Source organism: Equus caballus, chromosome 11 (assembly GCF_041296265.1).
Source record: "Equus caballus isolate H_3958 breed thoroughbred chromosome 11, TB-T2T, whole genome shotgun sequence".
Lineage (NCBI taxonomy): Eukaryota > Metazoa > Chordata > Mammalia > Perissodactyla > Equidae > Equus > Equus caballus.
In genome coordinates, this window is record NC_091694.1 from 47,448,461 (window position 1) to 47,470,041 (window position 21,581).

The 21,581-nt window shown below is 47.7% G+C and overlaps 2 protein-coding genes across 13 annotated transcripts in view; one reads left to right on the forward strand and one right to left on the reverse strand.

Annotated features, from left to right (window-relative positions):
- Positions 1 to 909: 909 nt before the first annotated feature.
- Positions 910 to 21,581, reverse strand: part of ITGAE (integrin subunit alpha E) — a 65,920-nt gene continuing 45,248 nt past the window's right edge. For 2 of the 6 annotated variants that reach the window (XM_005597664.4, XM_070226442.1), the window contains 10 exons: positions 21,031 to 21,129; positions 20,415 to 20,494; positions 19,375 to 19,452; positions 18,813 to 18,876; positions 18,618 to 18,725; positions 15,116 to 15,172; positions 14,197 to 14,292; positions 12,959 to 13,054; positions 7,721 to 7,831; positions 6,552 to 6,851 (listed from right to left, as the gene is read on the reverse strand). In XM_005597664.4, the coding sequence (XP_005597721.1) occupies positions 6,756 to 6,851; positions 7,721 to 7,831; positions 12,959 to 13,054; positions 14,197 to 14,292; positions 15,116 to 15,172; positions 18,618 to 18,725; positions 18,813 to 18,876; positions 19,375 to 19,452; positions 20,415 to 20,494; positions 21,031 to 21,129 (885 nt within the window). In that variant the 3' untranslated portion in view covers positions 6,552 to 6,755. Of the gene's footprint in view, positions 2,918 to 3,656; positions 3,757 to 6,551; positions 6,852 to 7,720; positions 7,832 to 12,958; positions 13,055 to 14,196; positions 14,293 to 15,115; positions 15,173 to 18,617; positions 18,726 to 18,812; positions 18,877 to 19,374; positions 19,453 to 19,925; positions 20,238 to 20,414; positions 20,495 to 21,030; positions 21,130 to 21,581 lie in introns of those variants that run through there. The other 4 variants (XR_001377446.3, XR_002811660.2, XM_014727998.3 and 1 more) reach the window with 4 other exon arrangements.
- On the forward strand, positions 15,335 to 18,758 carry HASPIN (histone H3 associated protein kinase). 7 transcript variants are annotated; one of them, XM_023653275.2, is made up of 3 exons: positions 15,339 to 17,488; positions 17,594 to 17,738; positions 18,532 to 18,758. In XM_023653275.2, exons 1-3 carry the CDS (start codon positions 15,379 to 15,381, stop codon positions 18,611 to 18,613), a joined length of 2,337 nt encoding a protein of 778 aa, XP_023509043.1. In that variant the 5' UTR covers positions 15,339 to 15,378; the 3' UTR covers positions 18,614 to 18,758. The 7 variants fall into 7 exon arrangements, with proteins under 7 accessions (XP_023509041.1, XP_023509043.1, XP_023509044.1 ...); XM_023653276.2 differs by having other exon boundaries at positions 15,339 to 17,482; XM_070226449.1 differs by having other exon boundaries at positions 15,340 to 17,488; positions 17,594 to 17,775.

The following is a 21,581-nucleotide window of genomic DNA, read 5'->3' on the forward strand; positions in this document are numbered from 1 at the left end:
AAAAAAATGTGAGAAGGGGTCCCTAGGCTTCACCAGACTGCCAGAGGGGGCTGTGGAACACGAAAAAGTTAGAACCCCCGGCCTAGGGGTGCTAGGGTCCTTAGCCAGCTAGCCATCCCCTCAGCGAGCTCTTCACCCAGGAGGCAAAGGACCCCCAGCCCCAGCGTAGAACTCCAGCAGTGAGGCTGGCAGGCTTTGTCCAGACTAGGAAATCTAAAAGGTCTGCAGAAACAAAGTGGGCCAGGAGTGTTTTCTTCCACCCCAGCAGTCCAACCTTAATCTCAGACCTCACAGCTCTAAAGAATAGAAAGACTACCTCAGGGTAGCACACTAGTCAAACCCGGGAAACCAAGGCCAAGAGTCCAAGAATACCTGCCAGTGCTGTGGCAGGGCTGGTCCAGGCTCCTTCCCAGGCCCTGGACAGAAGAGGAGGCATCCACGGAGGCCACACCTTCAACCTGCCCCTGCCTACCTGCAGCCCCATCACTCCGCCCTGGACTGCAACCAGCAAGAGGGTCCTAGGAGTTGACCAACCAGACCCAGAATCCTCCCTCAGGGAGAGGGGAGAGGGAGACGCAGAGCCTCCAGCTCTCTCTCCTGGGGGCTGATGCTGTGGTCCTGGCTTCTCTGTAGCACTCAGATGGAGCTCCTCCATTAGACAGGCCACTAACAATGACTACTGCCTCCTATCGCCCACCAGCAGATCAGCACCACTTAGTTCCCCTATTCCGGAGGGCACACTGCTCTCTAATTCTGGGTCAAATCACCCTTATTCGCCCAGAGGCTCCGAAGTTCAGAGGGAGAAATGAACCTCTTATTTCTATCCCAGAAGCTGATGCAGTTCAGAAAGGGCTAATGAGAAAATGCCAGGGCCGCATTTTAACTGGACAAGAAAGAAAAAATAAAGCATAGAGGGGGAAAAATGTCATCTTGTTTCATAGGAGAATACATCGTCTTGCCAACAATCAAGGAAAAGTAAACTAAAGGTATCATTATGTACCCAGCAAGGAAACAAGCTAACTAAAGATGGAGACCCCAGGATACATTCATGTTGCTGATAACCACGTAACGTGGCTCAGTCCTTCTGGAAAGTTATTTGGCATGGTACGACAATTACAAAAATGCCTTTAATTCCACTTTTGGAAAAAGCTGAAAGGGCATCTTGACAAATTGTAAAAAGCTATACAAATTTATTAACTCCCCAAAGACATGTTGACCCAAGGTGTCGTCTCCACCCCCACATACCCTGCATTTGGCAGCAGCATTTGTCTCTGACACTAGTTTCTTGAAAATGGTCACCAATTATTACAAATGGAAGAATATATGATGCTATTTATGTAAAACAAACAAAACCTTAAAATCTATATACTGTATTTGTACACGTGAAGATTTACAAGGGCACAGAATATGGCGGCCTGGAAGAGTACATGCTGAACCAGTTCACCCAGCTTCTAAGGGGGGCACAGGGTGGGGCAAGGCTGTAACAAAGGCAAATTCTCCCCTTTTACTCTGATTTTACTATGAGTGTATCCATGTATTACTTATGTACTTTTCAAAATGTTCTCCCACTAATCAAAAAAAAATCAAGTCAACTGAAGTTGGGAATTGTCTATTGAGGTGCATCCAGCTACCTCCTGAGCTCTGATGTTAGAACAACTACTCTTCCTGAAGAGATTAACTGTTTCCTTGACTCAGTTTCCTAAATCTGTTCTTAAAGGAATGTACAATTCTGGCACTATTACAAGGTTATAAGCATGGTTAGGAGACCCAAAAATACCTAAACCCTGATCTTAACCAAATACCCCTCCTCGTAAGGGTATTAGAGAAGATGTGCATAGAATAATACACCAGTGCAGATCATAAGCCTCCTGGGCTCAGCCACAGGAAGTACCCCTTTCTCAAAATCTAATTAGGCCTGCAAAGTTTGACAGACTTAGGTCTTCACATCTGCTTGATTTCACCCCTCCAACAACCAAACCCCAGAGTTCAGATGTGATCACAAGAGAAAAAGTTGCTGAAATCTGCACTCACCAGCCTACGTGTAACAGGAGAAAGGAAAACAGAAACCACAGGGGCTTTTATCCCAATACTAGTGCCCAGCTGGCCCCATAGTGGTCCTTCTCTCACCAGGACAGTGGCCATGACCCACTGTTCTGAATCTATGCAAGCTTTGACACTTCCTGTTCCCAGGCAGAGGAGGGTGACAGCAAACAGGAAAGGCCTAGGACTAGAAAGGCATCTTTTAGAAGAAAGAGAAGGCCTTGGCCCAAGCCACAGCAGGCGACTTGGTCTCCATTTCAAGGCTCTGCCTCCTCGCCAACCACTCCCATCTGTAGTCTCCTGACTGCTGCTGTGCGGGTCCAATGCCAGTCAGATCAGCACTGCTTAGTCAGCCAGATGCTCACAGGTGCTCAACATAAGCCCTGACTGTTACAATGGGAGTGGGGTCTTATTTGCAATAAAAAAGTATAAAAACAGGGGCTCCACGTCACCTGTAACATTGAAAACTTGGACACAACTCCTGAGCCCAACAGCAGGGAAAGAGCTAAGCAAACTTACCTCTTTCTTTTCCTTCAAAAACACATCCCACTGAGACAACCCAAGAAACAGAAAGCGGGAGAAAGCCTGTGTCAGCCCTGGAAACAGAACCAAACTTACAAAGGAATTCCTGAAAGAAATGAAGCAGATGCAATCAGATCAAGGGGAAAGCTGGTCACGCCAAGCAGCCTGGGAATTTAACAGAGGTACATGAGGGACTCCAGGAGACAAGGACGGGCTCTCCAACCAAGCCCCAGACACTGCCCAAAGCAGGGTGGCAGGGCAGGACCACAGGCAGGCGTGCAGCTGCAGCAGAGAGCACGCAGGGCAATCCCAGTGACATCAGGCACAGAGGTACCTTCTCAGAGCTCCACCAGTTCTGGTAAAAGAAATAAAGGTGGGAAAAAAGTCTAAATATCAGAAAGACTCCAAATTACCATTATTTGCAGATAGGATTTTCTCCTTAGAAATTCCAGGAGAATCAAACAAAAGTTACTAAAAAACAAAGAGTTCAGTGAGATGGCCAGAGAAGGATAACATTCAAAATAACCAATTGTTCTAAATACAAACTCTATAATCAGTCAGGGGGAGAAAAGATATTTTTCACAGTAGCAGTAATAAATATACAATACGGGTGAAAATAAAAGTCTTCATTAATTAAGACCTCTGAAGAGAATTATAAACCCTTGCTGTAGGGTGTTTTTAAAATCTCAGCAAGTGGAGAAACGTCACATTTCTGAGTAGGAAGACAATACTGTAAAGAAAACAATTGTCCCCAACTTAATCTGTACATTTAAATTAAAACCCCACAGGGTTTCCTTTGGGAATTTGAAAAACTAAGAACTACCTGAAAGAATACAATAAATATTTTTTAATAAGAATGAAAATGACCTATCAGATATCAAAATTTACTGCAAAGTTACAATGAAAACTGGTATCAAAAACAGCATAGCATTTTTCACACTGACCAGGTTAGCAGAACAGTTAAAATTTGATGATGCCCAGCGGTGACGAGGGCAAGCAGCGGCACTTCCATATATTCTAAGTGGAATGTAAACTGGGAAAAACTTTTTGGAGGTTGAGCTGCCATTGTCTATCAAAATTTTACATGCACTAACCTTTGGCCCAGTAATTGTGCTCGGAACTTAACCAAGAGCACACTTGAAAAGCACGCCAGGAAGGATCCATGTTTAAAGATGTTCACCACACCTCTTCTTTCTAATAAAGAAAGAAAAGAAATGGCAACCACCTAAATATCCACCTGTGGGGACTTGTTAAGTAAATATAACACAGCATATGACAGGGCTGTTAAAAAGAATGGGGGAGACCTGCACATGTGGTACTAAAAGACCTCTGAAGTCTCAGATGAAAAAGCAAGGAGGGGACCACATGCAATCTGATCCACATGTAGAGAAGTTGATGCTGGTATGTGCACAGGGACATCCTGAAAGAATATCTGAAAACTATTAACTATTATTTTGCTGAGGAAGACTGGCCCTGAGCTAATAACCATGCCCATCTTCCTCTGTTTTTATATGGGATGCCTACCACAGCATGGCTTGATAAGTGGTGTGTAGGTCCACGCCCAGGACCTGAATTGGCGAACCTCAGGCCACTGAAGCAGATGCACGAACTTAACCACTGCGCCATGGGGCCGGCCCCAGGCCTCAGCCTTTTAAAGAGCCTATGCCTCTGTTCTGTGAACTTCACAACTGTTTCTCAATTTTTTTCAACCCCTTAGGTGGGACAGGATGGCTGGAGTGGGCTCAAGTTGGGTGTTTCCCTTCCCCCAGGTCAGTTAGGCTCTGATAACACCCCAGCAGGTTAGGCTCTGGTTAACTAGTTCCTTCTGAGGGCAGGCCTTGTTAAGAAGAACAGCGTGCTCTGGTTTACTTCAGAATGGTTTGTCTTCCCCTCCCCCTGCCCGAAGCATGAGGGCATTCTTCTCCAGGGTTTACTGTGGGAGCCTGGCGGAGCTCCTGAGGTAAATCTCGCAGTGATGTGGGGGCCTGAATGACGGGGTTGCCTGGAACCCTGGAATTCTCAGTCAACACTGAACTTCCAGCACTTCCTCAGTCACGGTTCAGGTCTCCTACCCCGCACTGGCGAGCCTCTGCTCTCTGTGTCCGTCCGTCTGTCTCTCTGCACTGGCGAGCCTCTGCTCTCTGTGTCCATCCGTCTTTCTCTCTGCACTGGCGAGCCTCTGCTCTCTGTGTCCGTCCGTCTGTCTCTCTGCACTGGCGAGCCTCTGCTCTCTGTGTCCATCCGTCTTTCTCTCTGCACTGGCGAGCCTCTGCTCTCTGTGTCCGTCCGTCTGTCTCTCTGCACTGGCGAGCCTCTGCTCTCTGTGTCCGTCCGTCTGTCTCTCTGCACTGGCGAGCCTTTTGGAAAGAGAGATTAGTGGGGGAAGAGGAGAGGAGACACATTTTTTCATTTTTTAGATACCTCTGTGCTGTTGTGAATTTACCACTTGCATAAGGCTAAAAAGAAAAAATGTTTCTTCAACTGTGGTGCTTGGAAGGAAAAAACAGATCAGGGAAACAAAACTCAATTCCAGAATTTATACATATATATATATATATATATATATATATATATATATACACACACACACACACACGCACACACACATATTCATGAATTTCATAAGTGGTAACAACAGAATTTCAAATCATCAATGAGCATTTCAATAAATGATAGAGAGACAACTGGATTCCTTTAAAAATAACATAGTTAGACTCAAGGTCATCAAGAAAACAGAAATCACTCTGGGTATTTCAAGAGAAAGGGATTGAATACAGAGTTAAGTTTCAAATTTGCTGAAAGGGCTAGAAAATAAAAACAGCAGTTGGTGTCACCCAGAGGTCAGGAGTTGCAGGAAGCTGCCACCATTGCTGGAGGCCACACTGTCATTCTGCTGCTCAGGGGCCTGCACTCAACTGCTGCCACCACCACCACGAGAAGCAGCGGAGAGGCTTCTCCCACCTGCCCCCCTTCCAGCCTCATGCAAGTGCCTCTCACTAGCAAAACCTAAACGGGAAGCCCACTGCAAGGGAGTCTGGGAAATGCTTAAAGCCTTTCAGCCCCTGAGATATAGGAGAGCGTGGATAAGCAGAGCAGGTGGTTAAGCATCTCAACAAGTAGTGCTGTGAAAATGAGTCATGCGTCTAGAAAAAACCCAGGGGAAATTCCCTAATTCACACCTTATACCCACACAAATTTCAGAAAAAGTTAAAATTTCTAAGAAACAATAATGAAAGCATCCAAATTAGATAAAGAAGACGGAGGGGTGGCAAGGATTACTTTCTACATTATATACTTCTGCAGCACTGAATTTTTTGCAGTGACTTTTATAATCCGTGAAAACAAGGATTGTTCCATGGTCTGGCTGGCAGTGGGGAGACATGGTCAAGTTTTAATAGCATGGGGCACAAACATAAAATAAGATACGAAGAGCAAAGCCAGCCTCTAACTAGGCCCTAATCTCTGTGCCCCCAACTCCCAGGCCAGGTTCCATCTCCTCCTGCGGACGGACGAGCGCTCTCTCCTGGTGACGGTATCTACTAAGGAACAAAAGTCTCCCTGAGCAATTCACCACACAGGAAGCCAAGTAAGGTCAGCGCTGCATATTAAATAGACATGTTCACATGTGCAACGGAACTGAAAAACAGAACAAAGTCCTGGTCTTCTCTCCTCCCTAGTTTCTGCTTCAGCAACCTTTGTTTTTCTACTTTTTACATTTGTTCTCGGGGTGCTTTCTTGTGGCCTGATTTGAAATAATAGGCAACATCTTAGGATCTTGAAAATGCCAGACTAGGAATCACTTTCAACCAAGATGTATTTCATAGAACACTATTTCGGGAGACGTTAATAGAAATGCCAATAAAAAAGCGTTCTTAAGCAAATAAGGTTGGGAAATGCTATATAACCTCCTCTTGGGGAAAAAAATATCACAACGTATATTATATTTGCACATTAAAGGCGCTTCTGCAAAGAAAACAGTTGAACGCTACTTAACACCAAATGTTTCCCAAGTTTATTTTTTGCATAATATAGAGACACCTTTGGGACAACGTATAGTTAAAAATCAATATTCCACAAACATTTTGTTAGATTCTGCTCTAGATGATCCTAAAGGAAAAAGTAATCAACACCACACCACGTGTCTAGATCAAGGACTGGCTGACACTGTCTCCCAATGGATGAGAAAGCTGGTCCTAACGTTCTTCTGTGCGCAGATTCTCTGATTCCAGCTGGGCCTTCCTTATGCTGTCCAAGTTCAGTTGCTGGTATTTTCTTTTAAAAAAGCCACACTAAAACAAACGGAGAGGAAGCCCAATTACAGACCTAAGATATTCATCTGTTTTAGAAAACCATTTATCTAGCTGTTATCAAAATAGGCCCTGTACTCTGCTTCTCGCGCCTCCTCTGAATCTCTCCCTGATAATCCAGGCCTTCAAGAACCGTCCTGACGGCTGCCTTTCCCGGTGTTCCTTCCCCAGTCAGAAGAGCTCTTCCACCTCCCTCTGAATCCCCAAAGCACTTTGACCTGCTATGCTGAGGACAGAAAGACATCTAGCACGGCCTCCTACATCAAGAAACTCACATCTAGTAGGAAGAGAAAGAATTACAATGCAGTGTGACCAGTGACACTTGGAAGGGCTTCTGGAGGCGGCTCACAGGAAAAGCACGTAACTCAGCTCAGAGGACTCAGGAATCTCTGGGATGAGTTTCAAGGGAAGAGTGTGAGCAAGGGGAAAAAGCCAGAAGGGCGGGGGGGTTGTGGACAGCCTAACTGCAAGCACAGAGACGCAAACCTATTGTGTTCAACATGTCTGGAGAAAAAGCAAGACTAAGGGCGGAGAGGGGTGAGGCAGAGACCGGAGGGTCTTGAACAGCAGCGAAAGAGTCTGAACATTAAAACAGGGCAAGGAAAGTAAAGGATTTAAACAGGGGAATGACGATCAGATCCGTTTATGAAAATTTCTCTGTACTCCAATACTTCAATTAGATTTTTACCTTTTTCAAACAGAAACTGACTATTCATTTGCCTAAACAGGTGTGTGGTTGAAGGAAGAGGGAAAAGTGGCCACAGGGCCGGGTGGCCGCTCTACATCAGCAGCTGTCTGTCCCAGGGAGCACCGTGCCCAACACCAGAGCCTTTAGGAACTTGAGAACTGACCTTGAATAGGACGACTATAATCACAATCAAAACCAGAAGGCCACCAACACTGCTTCCGATGACGACAGGCAAGGAGTAATACTCCTCATCTTTCAGGAAGATGACAGTGACCTAGAACAGGACAAAGAGATCATCCAGTAAGACGGGTAAGGCAAATGAGAAAAAAAACGCCACATGTTATTTTAAGGAGGAAAATATGAGAACTTGGCGACATTCTGTGTATTGATCAAGACTGATGACAGTAATGCAAAAAGCTGAACATTTCCGGATGCATCATCTAAAATTATCTAATGAGACTTCCAGTTCCCGGTTCCATGTGTAAGGAGCCTAGAAGGCACCACTCTGTGCTAACAAGTATCAAGCTAAACAGACAGCAAAAATCAACTCTTCTTGGATGCCTATGAGATGGCAGGACCCTCCAAACCGCTTCCCCCTAGACTGGAGAGACAGACGGGCGGACACAGAGAGCAGAGGCTCGCCAGTGCAGAGAGAAAGACGGATGGACACAGAGAGCAGAGGCTCGCCAGTGCAGAGAGACAGACGGACGGACACAGAGAGCAGAGGCTCGCCAGTGCGGGGTAGGAGACCTGAACCGTGACTGAGGAAGTGCTGGAAGTTCAGTGTTGACTGAGAATTCCAGGGTTCCAGGCAACCCCGTCATTCAGGCCCCCACATCACTGCGAGATTTACCTCAGGAGCTCCGCCAGGCTCCCACAGTAAACCCTGGAGAAGAATGCCCTCATGCTTCGGGCAGGGGGAGGGGAAGACAAACCATTCTGAAGTAAACCAGAGCACGCTGTTCTTCTTAACAAGGCCTGCCCTCAGAAGGAACTAGTTAACCAGAGCCTAACCTGCTGGGGTGTTATCAGAGCCTAACTGACCTGGGGGAAGGGAAACACCCAACTTGAGCCCACTCCAGCCATCCTGTCCCACCTAAGGGGTTGAAAAAAATTGAGAAACAGTTGTGAAGTTCACAGAACAGAGGCATAGGCTCTTTAAAAGGCTGAGGCCTGGGGCCGGCCCCATGGCGCAGTGGTTAAGTTCGTGCATCTGCTTCAGTGGCCTGAGGTTCGCCAATTCAGGTCCTGGGCGTGGACCTACACACCACTTATCAAGCCATGCTGTGGTAGGCGTCCCACATAAAAAAAATAGAGGAAGATGGGCATGGTTGTTAGCTCAGGGCCAGTCCTCCTCAGCAAAAAGGAGGACTGGCCACGGATGTTAGCTCAGGGCTAACCTTCCTCAAAAAAAAAAAAGAGGGGCTGGCCCCGTGGCCAAGTGGTTAAGTTCGCGTGCTCCGCTGCAGGCGGCCCAGTGTTTCGTTGGTTCGAATCCTGGGCGCGGACATGGCACTGCTCATCAAACCACGCTGAGGCAGCGTCCCACATGCCACAACTAGAAGGACCCACAATGAAGAATATGCAACTATGTACTGGGGGGGCTTGGGGAGAAAAAGGAAAAAAAAAAAAAGACTGAGACCTAATCACAGGATAAGAGAACACTTCCCCTCCCCCCACCTCACCACATTACTAAATGTCTATTTACAGCAGTTCCTTTTACCTGGTACATTATGTCCAGCTATCAAGAAAAAATTACCAGGCATACCAAAAGGCAAAAAACACTGTTTGAAGAGACAGAGTAAGCATCAGAACCAGAATGGCAAGGATGTTAGAATTATTAGATTGGGAATTTAAAACAACTATGATGAATATGCTAAGGGCTCTAATGGATAAAGTAGACAGCATGCAACAACAGATGGCCAATGTAAGTGGAGCGATGGAAATCCTAAGAAAGAAACCAAAAGAAACGCAAGAGATCAAAAACGCTGTAAGAGAAATGAAGAATGCCATCCCTGGGCTCCTCAGTAGACTGGACAGGACTGAGGAGAGAGTCTCTGAGCTAGACATATCAATAGAATCCTCAAAAAGCAGAGAGAACAAAAACTGGAAAAAAACCCAAAAACCAGAGCACGACAAAATTATCTAGTGACCAAAATACTTCACAGAAACTATTTTGGTCTCTTATCTGGAAGAGCTAAGCCTGTCAGGAGATTGTGACCTTCTGTTAAAGATTCTCTGACAGTAACACAGGGTCCCAAGGAATTAAGATCTCTAGGTTTTTGTTAAGATTTTATTTTTCCTTTTTCTCCCCAAAGCCCCCCAGCACATAGTTGTATATTTTTAGCTTTGGGTCCTTCTAGTTGTGGCATGTGGGATGCCACCTCAGTGAGGCCCGACGAGCGGTGCCATGTCCGCGCCCAGGATCTGAACCAGTGAAATCCTGGGCTGCCGAAGAGGAGCGCGTGAACTTAACTACTCGGCCATGGGCCAGCCCAGATCTCCAGGGTTTAAAGAACAGAGAGAGACGGAAAGATCAAGATTCTACATCCAGCTATGCCACTATATGTCCTTGAGCCCCAGGCTCAGCATCTTCAAAATGATGACCCATTTTAAATGGTCTCTAAGTCCTTTCCAACTCTGTTCTGACAGCTCTTTATGATCTTGCACAAAGCCCTGAAGTCTGATAACACATTTTTCCCACATGAAATATATGATAAAGATACTGGTCTGCTCTTATACCAGACTAACGTGTATGTTACCTCAGAAACACAATAAATGCAAAATGGCATCCATGTGTACCACCTGTGGAGCTCTTCCATTAGAAGCCAGCCCCAGCATTGCTGTCTACAGGCTCTCTCAATTTCACGAGTCTAATCTCTCTTCTCACTGACAGGACGCAGCTGGAAGGCTCAGGGGACAGGCTTGCCAAGTGAGACCCAGATATGACCCTCCCAAGCTGTGGCCAGCACACAGACCATGGCCAGAGATGTTCCAGGACTTAAGCGAGGGCAGAGGGCCATGGAGACCTCTCTGCCTGCACAAAACACTGAGTTCTCTCCATGCAAGTGTTTAAGCACCAAGGTCAAGGATGCTTTGGGGAGAATTTCTGTATAGGGTGGGATGCTGGACAAATTTACCTTTAAGGCCTCTTCCAATGAAGTTATAAATGCTAGTTACTTCCTTGGGTTGACCCTCTGGAAACTATTGAACTTATACTAGCTAAACTTTAGTAGGAGTAAGTTCTGGACCTTGAGAACAGGGAGGGAGCAAAGCAAGAGAAAGGGAGGAAGAACAGGAAGAGAGCTGGTTTATTCTTCTATGGAGGAGTGAAGTAGGGGGAAAAAAAAGGACTCGAGATCCTGGGTTTCAGAAAGTGATGAAAGGAAGTCTCAAGGTGACACTGGTGTAACAGGCCAGATCTGAGTAGACAAAATGCTCCTATTTCTCAAAGCTTCTTCCCTTTTTCCTCTTCTAAACCCACAGATTCCAAAAGTGCCCAAAGCTGCCCTGGGAGAGGTGAAGGGAGAAGCAGGACACAGGACACTACTGCCTGTGGCAGACACTGTGGTGGCCTACCCAACAGCCGTTCTCCCCTTTGAGATTCGGGTCAGCAACCCGACCGCTCTAAGCTCCTCATGACAAAGCTACCCTCCTTTGCCAGTGAGGGACAGGGGATCCAGGTCTCACCTGTAGGATGTAAGGAGATATCTGTCGGGAGTTTTTAGGAAAATTTTCCTTCCTGAACAGGGAAGGCACATGAAGAAAAAATCCTTTTGCTACTGACCTCTTGCTTCCTATTTTGTATTCTGCCACGTGAAGAGGTAGCACTGGGAGAGGTGGCAACTTTGTGCTGGCCACAAGGGAAGGCATCACCAACACCCAGAGGGCAGAGCGCAAGATTCAAAGGGGCCAGGCCGTGGGCCCTGGTCCGCCTCCCTCACTGGATAAACAACAAACGTCTCTATGGTACAGCAGCGGGAGTTTGTCCTTTCTTGCAGCTGAAATCGCTTGGATACACAGCTATTTACACTCACAGGTTCATTGTAAGTCAGGTGCTTATTGCCAGAAACTACTTATCACTTTACTGAAGGTATTGAATTTAAAGAGAGAAAAATAATTATGGGGAATCTATGCTACAGAAATAAAAGCACTGGTTAAGTAAGAGGGGGAAATACATAAGTCATTTAAGAATGTGCACAGGGGCCGACCCAGTGGCACAGCGGTTAGTTGCGCACGTTCCACATCGGCTGCTGGGGTTCGCCAGTTCGGATGCTGGGTGTGGACATGGCACCGCTTGGCAAGCCATGCTGTGGCAGGTGTCGCACATGTAAAGTAGAGAAAGATGGGCACAGATGTTAGCTCAGGGCCAGTCTTCCTCAGCAAAAAGAGGAGGATTGGCAGCAAATGTTAGCTCAGGGCTAATCTTCCTCAAAAAAAAAAAAAGAAGAATGTGCATATAAGAAACTGCTAACAGTAACTCCCTTTGGGGAGAGGGAATTGGGAGCAGGAGAAGAAGGGAGTGAAGGAACCATAATTTTACATTTGGTATCTTTCTGTAAGGCTTAGGTTTTCTTGCTATTACTTCTATTTAAAAAAAATCTAGGCAGTGGGATAATGGGGCATTTCTCTTTCTTCCATATTATTTTCTGTCTTAGAAATACTTAAAAATAAAAGGAAATGTTATTTCCAACATGTCTAGAGAACTGCTCCCTTCTCCTCCTCCAGGGAGGAAATCAGAGGACCTAATATTTACCAATCCAGTCTCACATTCTTGACATTCCCTCCAGCAATGATCATGCCTCACTCAAGAGCTCACAGATGGGTCATCTCTGAAGCCAGCAGCAGGCCTAGGCGAGTGTCAACAAGAATGACAACTCAGGGTAGCACACGCAGCATTTAGCCCATAGATCACAGATGCCAGTTTGGCTTGTGGTCATACTTCTGAAAAAAGGATCCCAAGAGTCCTAATACTTAGTGTGAGACTTATAAAAGAATTATGCATTGCTGAGTATTGTAACTGTTTAATACTGTAACTAAACACTGACACTACACACTAGGAAGAGAGTTAATGTATACAAAAAAATTATTTCTCACCTAGGAAATTTTTTAAAAACCATACATTTTTAAATCAAAGGCTATATAGCTGTTGATCCCAGCCTAGTTATTTCAGCTTAGACTTCCTCAGCTTAGGCCTCTTATTCAATTGCCTCATTTCCCAGATGGAAAAATTGAGGCAGCAGGTCACAGAGGCAGTCAGTGGCGGAGTTAAGATTAGATTAGAGGGGATAAGCCTGAAAACAGAAGAGGGCAGCAGCAGAGTGCCCAAACAGGGGCTCGAAGCCTAGGCACAGTTTTCCCAGGACACTACCCAGAAAACCAGAAAACAGCCAGGGACTACCTTAGTTCTGTGGTTCTCTGCACTCAGCCCCTCATATAGAGATTTGTCGAAAGATAGTTCACCAAGGATCTGCAGTTCAGTTACATCTCTTAGTAACTGTAAGATGAAGGGGAAAACAAAACAGACTTTAGACATAGACTTACTGTTTTTGGACAGCGCTCATCAGCTATCCCTTTAGCATCCCCCTTCTCCTGTCTTCCTCAGCCTGGTTTATGGCATCAGCAACCACAAAGTTACCCAGGCAAGAAACCTGCAGTCACTCCCCAACTTCTTTCCCCTTACCCTTTACCTCGTGTCACCCCCCACCCAGCTTCCGGCCCCAAGTCAGTTCTTGACAATTCTTTTTATTTTTAGGTCCCTCTTGCACCTGTTCCTTTTTCTCCACCCCCATTGCTACTTCTTCAGTTCAGAGCTCCTCATTGTCACCTGGACCTGCAAGGCATTAACCTAGATCACAGTTCCCACTGTCGAATGAGTGATCAGGAAAGGCCTCTCTATGAAAGTAACATCTGAGTTCAAGATAAGAAGAAACCACACAGGAATATCTGGGGGAAGAGCAGTGTCATGAAGAAGAAACACCAAGTACAAAGGTCATGTAGCCAGAATAATATTGATAAGCTGGAGTGACACAAAGGACAGAATAGCTGGAGTATAAGAATCGGGGAAGAGGAGAGTACCAGGAATGAAGTTGAGGAAGCACAGACTAGATCACACAGTGCCTTGCAGGCCATTGAAAAAGGACAGATTTTAGTTTAAGTGTATTCAAGAACCACTTTTTTTTTCTTTAAGCAGAGGAGTGGCATAATGTTTGCTTTTAAAAGACAGATGTTATGTGAAGAATGTTTGTAGAGGGCATGGCAAGATCAGAGGCAGGAAGAGCAGCCAGAAGTTTACTGTAACAGTCCAGACAAAAGATGGTGGCCCAAACTACAACAGGAGCGGTGGAGACGGAAAGAAGTGAATGGATTAGGATATATTTTGGGAGTGGAATGACGGAGCTTGCTGCTGGAATAGATAGGAGGACGTAGGAAAGGGAGGAGTTACAAGTAATTCCTAGAATTCCTAGTAAGTAACTGGAGTAAGTTACCCTGAGTAACTAGGTAAGGAACAGGCTGGGGCTGAAGGTGGATCAAGAGACCCGTTTTGCACTGCTCTATTTGAGATGTTATCTCCTTTTCTAGAGAAGAAGCCTGTGAGCAGCAGGACAATCAAATCTGGAGCATTTCAGTCTCAAGTACCTGCTCGGATTGACTCAAGAAGAGCTCTGCAGCCACAGTGACATTTTCTTTATCCGAAGTGATGGCACAGCTTACTGAATGCCATTCCTCCACACTCTGGAAAAGGAAAGTCTAGTTAGCACAACACCTTTGATACTGGCTCAATACAAGGTTGACATAAGGGAAGCCATGTTATAGAAAGGAAAGCTACATTGTAACTTTGAATGACCTCTGATTAACTAACCCAGTTGGATATGTACCCTCCAGGAGACATACATGCTCTGTAGATTTTATGGCCCCTGGTGTGTACCTTCCAGTTGCAGTAAGACAATAACTTTGTTCTTTTGAGTTCCTTAGGAACATAAGGACCCCCGGACAGAGATTCTATACTGGTATCCATCATTGACGACAGCTGAAAGGTCTGGTGTGGTGACTCCCCGTCTGCAATGCCAGGCAGTCAACATTCCTGAGCCCTCCTCTATAGCCCACTAGCCCTATATAACTGCTTCAAGATTCTGTACCCCATTAAGATGGTTCTTTAGGATGCTAGCTTCCTATCAGCTGGCTCATCAGCTAGCTCATTGCTGAGTAAAAGCCCTTTCTCTACCACCGTCTTGCCTCTTGACGGATGGCCTTTGTCTTGCAGCTGGCAGATCACATCCTTTGCGCCTTAAGGCGAAAAGCTAGAAAGTTTACCACTTAACACACAGAGCAGCTTAAGGTCCCAGAACAGAGGGTGTGAGCGGTTTCAGCGCTCACCCTGGCTCAAGCGACACCGCAACCTTGACAAACGTGACCCAGTGAAGAGGCTAAGGAGGGGCCTGGGTGCCGCCCCGCACGTGCTTTCAGGGGAAACCTCAGAGAGTGGTACCGGGGCGTCTCGTGTCACCCGCTACAGACCCTGCTCTCTCCCTCGGCCTCTCTGGACGTCCGCGCTCACCTGAACCGGATCGCTCCCACAAGCGCCCTGCTGACTCTGGCTGCACACAGTGTAAGCCTGAAACGAGAGGCATGCCCAGGACACAATGAGGAAACCCAGTCGCCCGGTTAACGGCCCTTTCCCAGGTCCCCGGGAGCCTAGTGGCGATGCGCATGCGCGAGGCCGGGCGCTAGGACCAGGCGGGCAGGCGGGCCAGCGGGCGCGTCCGGGTCTCGAGGAAGTCTCGCGATGTTTGCATTTGAACTGCTTGGCGGGTGCCGGCCATGGCGGCGTCACTCCCGCGACCCGGGAGTCGGCTCTTCCGAACGTATGGGGCTGCCGGCGGCGGCGGCGGGGGTCCGCGGCGGCAGCCGGGCCGGGCAGCCGCGCAGTGGTTCCCTCCGCAAGACCGCAAGCGTTTCTTCAGCAGCAGCGGCAGCAGCACCGACACCAGCGGCGGCGGCCGCTCGCGGTCTGTGGCCTCCGACGACCCGGACGACCCCGACTTCCCCGGAAGCCCGGTGGGCCCGCGGCGGAGGCGCGCTGGCCGGCGAACCTGCACGGACGGCCCGAGCCCGATCGCGACCCCGCGCCGCCTGAGGCTGCGAGCTCGGCCCCCGCAGAAGTGCAGCACCCCCTGCGGCCCGCTCCGGCCGCCGCCCTTCCCCAGCGGCAACCCGGGCCGCCTGAGCCCGGACCTCAGTGCGTGCAGCCCGCCCGGGCACGGCGGCGAGCTGGGCATCAGCGCCTCCCTGTACAGCTCTCCGGCCTCTCCCGGCCCCGGCCCTGGGTCCCCAGAGCCAGGAGACAGTGTCATCAGTACCGGCCCCTCCGCCTCTCCGGACGCAGCCTCTGAAGTCGCGAGCGGCCTCCACCCCCCAGCAGCCTCCCTGGACCACGCACCTCTCCCCTGCTCCCCGGAGGCAGCACCAGGACGCAGGTTCACCAGGTTGACCCACCAAGCCCGTGCCAGCCTCAGGTCAGCTCTCTTTAGCCTTGTGGACTCAGGAAACCCTGAGAATTCTGAGTTCGGGGCAGATGGGAAGAATATGAGGGAGACCTGCCATGAAAGGGAACTGGTCGGCAAGAGGCTGGAGGGCCCGGGCTTATCAAGCATCAGCGAAAAGAGTGCCACAGACCAGGACTCTTGTCAAGAGATTGGGTCTCAAGGGACTGTCCAGATAGAATGCGACGAGGCCAATGGTGACAAGGGCTGTATTGGACCTGGGGCATTCAACAGGCCTGAGAGAACTCGGCCAAGCCGGAAAAGGAAACATCAGGAGACAATGAACACCTCCCTCCTCCATTACCAGCAGTTTAAAGGGGGCCAAAAGAGAGAAAAAGATTCATTCTTCACCCAGGACCTGACTCATTTACAGGATGCGAGCGCTTGGACCAAAGCCAGGGCTTCCCTCAGTTTGCACAAGAAGAAGATCGTGACTGCTGTGTCAGAAGTGTGCAGCAGCTACACCACTGCCAGCTCTCTCTCTGGGTCCCTCATATCAGAATATTCAAACCCTCCTGTCACAAACAAAACGAACAGTGCTCTGTCCCCTTGGCACTCCTCTTCCATGTATTTGCTAACCCCCTTAAAGACACTACCTGTCGCAGACAAAAAGGCATCTGATGCTGAAAAGGTTTATGGGGAATGCAATCAGGAAGGCCCTCTCCCCTTTAGCTATTGCCTTTCCTCAGAAAAATTGGAATGCTGTGAGAAGATTGGGGAAGGGGTGTTTGGCGAAGTGTTTCAAACAACTGCTAACAACACACCTGTAGCCCTAAAAATCATTGCCATCGAAGGACCGGATTTAGTCAATGGAGCCCATCAGAAAACTTTCGAGGAAATCCTGCCAGAGATCATCATCTCCAAAGAGTTGAGCCTCTTGTCGGATGAGGTCTGCAACCGCACAGAAGGCTTCATTGGGTTGAACTCAGTGCACTGTGTTCAAGGATCTTACCCTCCCTTGCTCCTCAGAGCCTGGGATCACTATAACTCAACCAAAGGGTCTGCAAATGACCGGCCTGACTTTTTTGAGGAAGACCAGCTCTTCATTGTTCTGGAATTTGAGTTTGGAGGGATTGACTTAGAGCAAATGAGAAAGAAGCTGTCCTCCTTGGCTACTGCAAAGAGCATTCTACACCAGATCACTGCCTCCCTCGCAGTGGCAGAGGCCTCACTGCACTTTGAGCACCGGGACTTACACTGGGGGAACGTGCTCTTAAAGAAAACCAGCCTCAAAGAGCTCCATTACACCCTCAACGGGAAGACAAGCGCTATCCCCACCTGTGGGCTGCAAGTGAGCATCATTGACTACACCCTGTCACGCCTGGAGCGGGATGGGATCGTGGTTTTCTGTGACATTTCCATGGATGAGGACCTATTTACAGGTGAAGGTGACTACCAGTTTGAGATCTACAGGCTAATGAGAAAGGAGAACAACAACTGCTGGGGTGAGTATCACCCTTATAATAATGTACTCTGGCTGCATTACCTCACAGATAAGATTCTGAATCAAATGACCTTCAAGACGAAGCGTAACACCCCTGCCATGAAGCAAATAAGGAAAAAGATCCAGCATTTCCACAGGACGATGCTGGACTTCAGCTCTGCCACTGACCTGCTCTGCCAACACAGTCTATTTAAGTAAGCCGAAGGGGCCTCACTGGCCCAAACTGAGAAGGTACTGGTCTGGAAGCCCCTGGGGCTGTTTCCAATCTCCATCCCCAGAGCGGGGTGGGATTCCCATTCTTACATGTTTCCAATCAGCTTTTCAAACAAGAATTTTGTTTCCAAGTGGAAACTGAAATGTTTCTTGAAATGTTTAAACTTAACAAATATTCTTAAAAAATAAACTACACACGAGAACAAGTGCTTACAACTTATAAGCCCTCTTTCTAACTGTCAGTCTGTTCTGTAAATTCCTTTCTATATTTTCACTTTTGAGCCTTGACACTTTATGCAGCCTGAGCAACAAAGAAAAGATTCAGGAAAGCCCAAGGCCTCAGCTGTCATACCGTTGAGAGCCTGTTGCTGTAGGGACCATGAGGCTGGCTTTGGGAACCACACTACAGATGAGGAGTCAACCGAGAGCAAAGAGGCTGTTAGCAAACAGAGACCAAGAGAGACAGACTGGAGGGAGAGAGGAAAGAAAGACGGTAGACAGTTTATAGGGAGAAGTACAGGAAAGGCCACATGCTTATCAAATTCATTTGCCAATCACAAAGAGAAGCAGAATTGGTTGATTTCCAAAGGGAAAATAAATGTCTCCATGGCTTCTGAAAAGGTTTGAATTTTTGCTTATTTTTCATCAAGGGAAGGAAAACTGAAATGTTGCATTAAGAGCTGAGTGGTTGATATTTTTTTCTGAATGTGACTTTGGTGATTTACTCCTAAAGTGTTCCCATGTTAACTAATCTTGTTTTTACTCCTTTTCTAGAACTCCAGTTTTTATGCCTTTGAGAATCCATAGTCCCTCTGGAAAGAGATGTGATCTTTATAGAGTAAAGAACTGCCTCTAAGTACCTGAGTCTTTGTCACGTTCTTCACTCTTACAAGCTGGATACCTTGTAATTTGATGGGAACACAAATTTGCAGCTGAAATTTGGCTCCAAAACGATTTTCCCCATGTATCTGCAAAATAAAATCAGAGACTGGGAAGTCAAAGCTGATGTGGCTTTGCCACCTGTGGCTTTACAGTGATGAGCACTAAGCACTTACATTGAAGAGGAATTCTTTGTGGTCAGAAAGTCCCCGGCTTGTGTTCATGTACATCACTGATGGTCTGCAATTGAGAAGATGCGTTAGGCCTCAAGGGCCCTTTGTCGGTTTAAATGAACCTGAATGCTACCAACTGGATACACTAGGACAGGGCACGAGATCCTTAAGAGGAGTCAAAGCTGAATATCAAAATGTAAAGTGGTGGTAGGGCAGTTGGGATCAGGTGGAATATTTGGATTCTGTCTATTTGGGCTGGTTCTGTGTCTATCATTCTTCAGAGTGGCCTTCCTTTTCTCCTTCCTTTCTTCCCAGTCCCGCAGTCTCTCTTCCCTCCTTAGCATCACGTCAGTACCCTTTTGTAGCAAGACCAGTTGGCCCCGCTCCTCCTTTGATTACTAACAGGACCCAACTGTTCATGCCCTAGAGATCAGTGGGAGACTGGGTTCTAAGCAGCCTCCTCTCAGGGAAGGGCCATACCCACATCCACTCTGACCGCCAGTTCCCTCCGTGAGAGAGAATGCCTGAAGCTGCCCGCAGGGGTTGGCCCCTTGGAAGTACGTACTTGGGAAGAACTGCAATGAAGGCGCGCCTGAATTGAAGGCTGTGGGTCTCCCTGACCGAGGACCTCCCTTCATTGGAACTAGGAAACAAGAATATCAGTTGACAGCACCCCTGCTTTGTACATACAGCTGCTTCTGTCCCTTGGCTTCCCAGGGTCATTGAGGGTCAGATAAGAAAAGACTCTTGGAGATAAGCAATTAGAGTGCAGAAGACTCGCTAGAAGAGTCAGAGACACATTCATTTTAAAGGGGTTTCTCAGCGTTGATGATATTGAAATTTGGGGCCAGATAATTCCTTGTGAGAGGCTGTCCTGTATACTGTCTGACGTTTAGTAGCATTCCTGACCTCTACCCACTAGATCCCAGTAGCAGCCCCCCTAAGTTGTGGCAATCAAAAATGTCTCCAGGCATTGCCCCTGGGGGCACAGTCACTCCCATTTGCGAACCCTTTCCCAACACCATACCCCACCCTACCCCCAAGCAGAAGTTTTGCAGATGACAGAGCTTCTCCAAAGTTAAATGAACCAGAATTAGAACTCTAGTCCAAGGCTCATTCTATCAGACAATGCCATAGTTTTACTTTGTGTGTCAATAAAAGAATGTTTTAAATATCCTTGCTAACAAGAAGTGAAAGCCGGGGCCGGCCTGGTGGCGCAGTAGTTAAGTTCACACGTTCCGCTTTGGCGGCCTGGGGTTTGCTGGTTCGGATCCCAGGTGCAGACATGGCACCACTTGGCACACCATGCTGTGGTAGGCATCCCACATATAAAGTAGAGGAAGGTGGGCACAGATGTTAGCTCAGGGCCAGTCTTCCTCAGCAAAAAGAGGAAGATTGGCAGCAGATGTTAGCTCAGGGCTAATCTTCCTCCAAAAAAAAAGAAGTGAAAGCCAAGTCAGTGCCAGGGCAAAGATGACTTCTGTGGGCTCACCGAGGTTCCTCTTCCTGGGCAGTGAGGGAGCCATAGCTCTTGCACATGCTCATGGGAGGGAGATTTCTTCCAGGGCCACAGCCTGGACCTGCTGTGACATGGGCACTACTTACTTGGTGACTGTCACAGTGATGTTGGCTGTCCTGTTTGGAAAGGCATTCTCCTCTAGCTGCCAAACTACTGAAAAGTTTGCCTATTAAAAAAAAAGAAGGTCATGTGATTCCTCTCTATACCTCTCACAATTCCAACGCTTCCTGCTAACTAAACGGGCGTGGGAAGCAAAATTCATATTCCCCATATTTTTGTAGCACAGCATCCTTCCACGTCCACTACTCCACGTAAGCCTCACGATATCAATACTGAGTAAGCAGGGAAGACAGCATTATTCCCATTCTACAGGTGAGGAAGCCACTCCAGAAATTTCCCGCAGCACAGAGACGGTCAGTGGCAGATCAGGGACTCGCCTCAGGACTAGTAACTTTAAGCCTGATGTTCCTTCCATCCTACCCCCAGCTTCACTCTGCCATACTGGGGTGAGCCAACGGTTTGTCGAGGCCGTATCCCCCACTCCCGACCCCCTACTTTCAGAGCAAACCTGGCAGTTCTAAGCACTGCTATGGGTTGTACAGTAAAGGGAAGTGTGGGGACCACAGCTGAGATTCAGATGAGACCGGGAAGAAGGTTCCAACTCCAGGGTAGAGACGAGTCCACCAATCAAACCAGACTCACAGACGCCCTCTTGAGGACAGGCTGACCGATCCTGCAGTTCATGACCAGGACAGAAGCAGCTGGCCGGGGGTCATCACACTGAATGTTTGGAGAAGGAGGCTGTTAACACAGAAGACACTGTTCTTAAAGGTCAAAAAAGGGAGCAGTTTCCTCACACGAATTCAACAAACACTCACTGATTTTCCATGTGCCAGACACCCTGCCCGGAGCTGGGGACACAAATCAATCAGACTTGGTTCCTGTCTTCCTCTGAGGTGGGCAGACAGGCTCAGTAGTAAACAGTTGAGGAATTTAAATACAAGGCTTAAGGAGTGGTTCTGTGAGAGGTACAGAGAAAAGCAGTAGAGAAAGAGGTGAATTCCAACTAGGGGGACTCTTCCTGGGGAAGGAGACATTCGAACTGGGGCTCAGACCGCTGCCAATTTAACCTACTGGGATGGGTTGGAAGGCCAGCATAAATCCAAGTTCTGCCATGCAGGCTTTCTCAACCATGGTTCCTCTTCTGGACCACTGAATACAGAAATTTATTTGAGTGACTGTTTTCTTAATTC